Genomic DNA, 3,340 nt, shown 5'->3' on the forward strand with positions numbered 1-3,340 from the left:
GATACTATAAGGTTGTAAAAATGAATAAATGACAGCTACACAGATCAACTTGAATAATATACAAAAATAATGTTTAAAGAAGAGAGCAAGTTGCAGATGAGAACCTCAAGTATGATGCCATTTCTACAAAATTGAAACCACACACACTATAATATTGAACATATCAGGATTACCAGCATGGAATAAAACATGAAGGAATATATTAAAATTTTGGCTTAAACCAGGTTGATTGTAATCATTAAATTAACATTTGGGAGCAAAGAAAGGAAGTTGGGGTTAGGAGTATGGGTTCCAAGAATGAGAGGCTAGAGTACTGACTGATAGATAGTGGTAGGAATTTACCCTCTACCCCATTTCTAAGCAGCCCTATTCCAAGCTGGGAGCAGCTGCTCTGAGCCCCATGGAAGGAGGCAGGAAGGAGCTGCCAGTCACCACCTGTCACAGGACCTCGTGGGTGGCAGGAGGCAGTCCCCTCGTGCCCAGGTCCTGTCTCACGGGCTGAGGGCCGAGCCCAAAGCCGGGATAAAAGGGCTTCAGAGTCAGAGCACCTCCATACACTCCTCTCCTGAGGTGCTGACAGACCCAGTGCTGCCTGTGCACCGGTAAGTGTCCCCTGGGACTGAGAGCAGAGCCTTCCACGGAGGGAGCTCAAAGCAGAGCAGGAGGTGGGGGGTGGGGGGCAGAGCCTTTGCAGTGCGTGTGTGTGTGTGTGTGTGTGTGTGTGTGTGTGTGTGTGTATGGTGGGTGGCAGTGAGAAGAAGATGAGGTTGGGTTCACATTAGCAAAGAACAAGTCGCAGGGACACTGAGGGAGGGGCAAGGAGCTAGGAAGGCTGGGAACATGAGTAGAAGGAACTGTGTGAGTGTGACAGTACACTAGAAAAAACAAACTGATCTGTAGTTGTTGGTCTCTGGTTGGAAGGATTTGCAACACTGACCACCATACCAACCTATAACTGTTGTCAAAAGGGAGGTTTATCTTTGAAAGCATAACTGTCCCTCCAGGGAAAAGTAAAGATGGGAACAGTGACACTCAGCCAGCAGAGAGGAAATCACAACTGACTGACTTATTTTAAGCACTCAGACAAAAGGCCTTCAGAGTTGAGTAGGAACAACTCAGATCTTGATGCTGAGGTGTTAGTTTGAGGGGAGCGTCTGCAAGATGCCAGGGCAGCGGGGCCCAGTCAGGGGCCTGGTGCAAGTCCCAGCTTACAGTAGATGATCTTTTCCCTCAGCTCATTCTTCCAGCCAATCTGCAATGTCCTTTGCGGGTGTGAACTTCTATGTCCCTACAGGACAAGGATATCTAGAAAGTTCTGCAAGAGGGAATGACTGTTTTCCCTAAAGAAACGATTTCATTTCTAAACTGTCACCTAGATTTACTATTTCCGTGATTTTTGCTGTAGAATATCTCCTCTAGATGTTTGATTTTGAGCACTTTTTCTTAACATATTTTGGCTTCAGTTCTCTAATTATGTAACAGATGAAGCACTTCAGAGATGATGTGAGAGCATTTGGGGAACTATTAGAAATAATGAAAGTTTCTCTGTTGAATTATCAAGGACTCCATTTAAACAGTTCATGAAATAAAGGCACTAGAAATGATGTTGAGGACAGGAAGGGGTGGGGCAGGGGGGCTCTGGGTCCTGGGTCTGACTCGCTGTGTGACTCTCCCTCAGCTCCTGACCCCGCCAGCCGAGATGTCCTGGCAGCAGAACCAGCAGCAGTGCCAGCCCCCTCCCAAGTGCCCCGCGCCCAAGTGCCCCCCAAAGTGCCCCCCCAAGTGCCCCCCAAACTGCCCCCCCAAGTGCCCCCCAGTCTCTCCCTGCTGCGGCTCCAGCTCTGGGGGCGGCGGCTGCTGTAGCTCTGGGGGCGGCGGCTGCTGTAGCTCCGGGGGCGGCGGCTGCTGCCTGAGCCACCACAGGCGACGCAGTTGCCACCGTCACAGACACCAGAGCCCTGGCTGCTGCAGCCAGCCCTCGGGGGGCTCCAGCTGCTGTGGAGGGGGCAGCGGTCAGTCGTCTGGAGGCTGCTGCTGAAGTGGACCCTGAGCCAAGGAGCGCAGGCTTGGGGACAGCGAGTGGCCAAAGCCTTCCTCCTGTTCCTGCTCCCCCTGCTGGGCCTGCCCAAGGGGCTGAGGGGTCTGAGTGCAACCTTGAGCTCCGGCCCAGAGGATCCCTGTGCCCTGGTGCCCAGAAGCCACAACCGCTCCCCCAAACCCATTTACTCACCTCCTCCCCCATATGTGTGGCTGCCCTGGGAACCCAAAGCACAGACCCTACGTCCTTCAGGAGCTTACCTTGTTGTAAACCCAGCCTGATGTGAAACAATAAAACTAGAAATCTTCATGCCCTCTTGCCTTGATTGTTGTTTTCTTTTTATTCCTACATTACCTTTTTATACTCTGTCCTCAACTCCTGCTTCCCCTGAGGCCTCAGTGTCTACAGAACTTACTCAGATTTGCCACTTGCACCACTAATGTCCTTAAGAGCAAAACAAATTTTTATTGGTTCAGAATCCAATCCAGGAACCAACACTGGCTTTTTGTCTTCTATGATTTGAAGATTTTTAAACAGTTGTTGGTTTTTGTAGAATGCCTGTCAATTTAGGTTTGTTTGATGTTTCTGCCTGACTAGGTTCAGTGATGCATTTTTGCAAGGAGTGTCCTTCTGAGAGCCGATACCATGCCTCACATGATATCTAGTTGTCTCATCCCTGGAGTCCTGAAAATTGGAATAGAGACATTTGGGAACTTCCTGATAAAGTTGAGACATTGAATTTCTAAATTCCATGCCACCAGGTTGTGTCTTTTGCCAGTAGAAGCAGCCTTTTCATCCCCCTCTGAGGAGGTTAACCATGCATTTCCTGAGGAAGCTGAAAGGCCTCCTGGAAGTGGTTGCCTTGCAGTGCACCGTTGGTTCTCTTCAGAACCCATCCCACCATCTCTCTTTGCTTCTAGACATGCACCTCGACTCAAGTCCCAGTAGGCCCCAAAAGGTGATGTAGAAAGTGTGACCCATAAACAGGTACACTGCACTCCAAAAGAACTACATGATTCTTTCTAATTTATACAGATATAAACCCAGGGAATATGTGTGGGATGGATATTAAGGGTACGAGATAATTGTGGAAGGGACATAAAGTTGGATCAGGCCGAACTTATTCATGCAAGTCTGCTTGGACGGGGCTCTAACAGTTTGTTGGGTTGGTTGGCTGAAACATGGACCAAAAGGTGGCTGACACTAAATGAAAATGAGATGCCAGGACTTCCTTAGTAAATTATAGAGGAAGGGGTCCAAAGGCTTATTGGAATGTTAGAGTGGAGTTATCAGTTGACATCT

At 49.0% G+C, this 3,340-nt stretch overlaps 1 protein-coding gene across 1 annotated transcript; it reads left to right on the forward strand.

Annotated features, from left to right (window-relative positions):
* The first annotated feature begins 449 nt into the window (after positions 1-449).
* LOC144381865 (late cornified envelope protein 1B-like) lies at positions 450-2,351 on the forward strand. The gene is made up of 2 exons (XM_078072420.1): positions 450-602; positions 1,679-2,351. The coding sequence occupies exon 2, from the start codon at positions 1,700-1,702 to the stop codon at positions 2,036-2,038; it is 339 nt and encodes a 112-aa protein (XP_077928546.1). The 5' UTR covers positions 450-602; positions 1,679-1,699; the 3' UTR covers positions 2,039-2,351.
* The last annotated feature ends 989 nt before the right edge of the window (positions 2,352-3,340 follow it).

This window comes from Halichoerus grypus, chromosome 5, assembly GCF_964656455.1.
Source record: "Halichoerus grypus chromosome 5, mHalGry1.hap1.1, whole genome shotgun sequence".
NCBI lineage: Eukaryota > Metazoa > Chordata > Mammalia > Carnivora > Phocidae > Halichoerus > Halichoerus grypus.

Excerpts from the sequence above, each read along its gene's own strand:
- LOC144381865 (XM_078072420.1), top strand. The coding sequence starts at position 1,700 with ATGTCCTGGCAGCAGAACCAGCAGCAGTGCCAGCCCCCTCCCAAGTGC.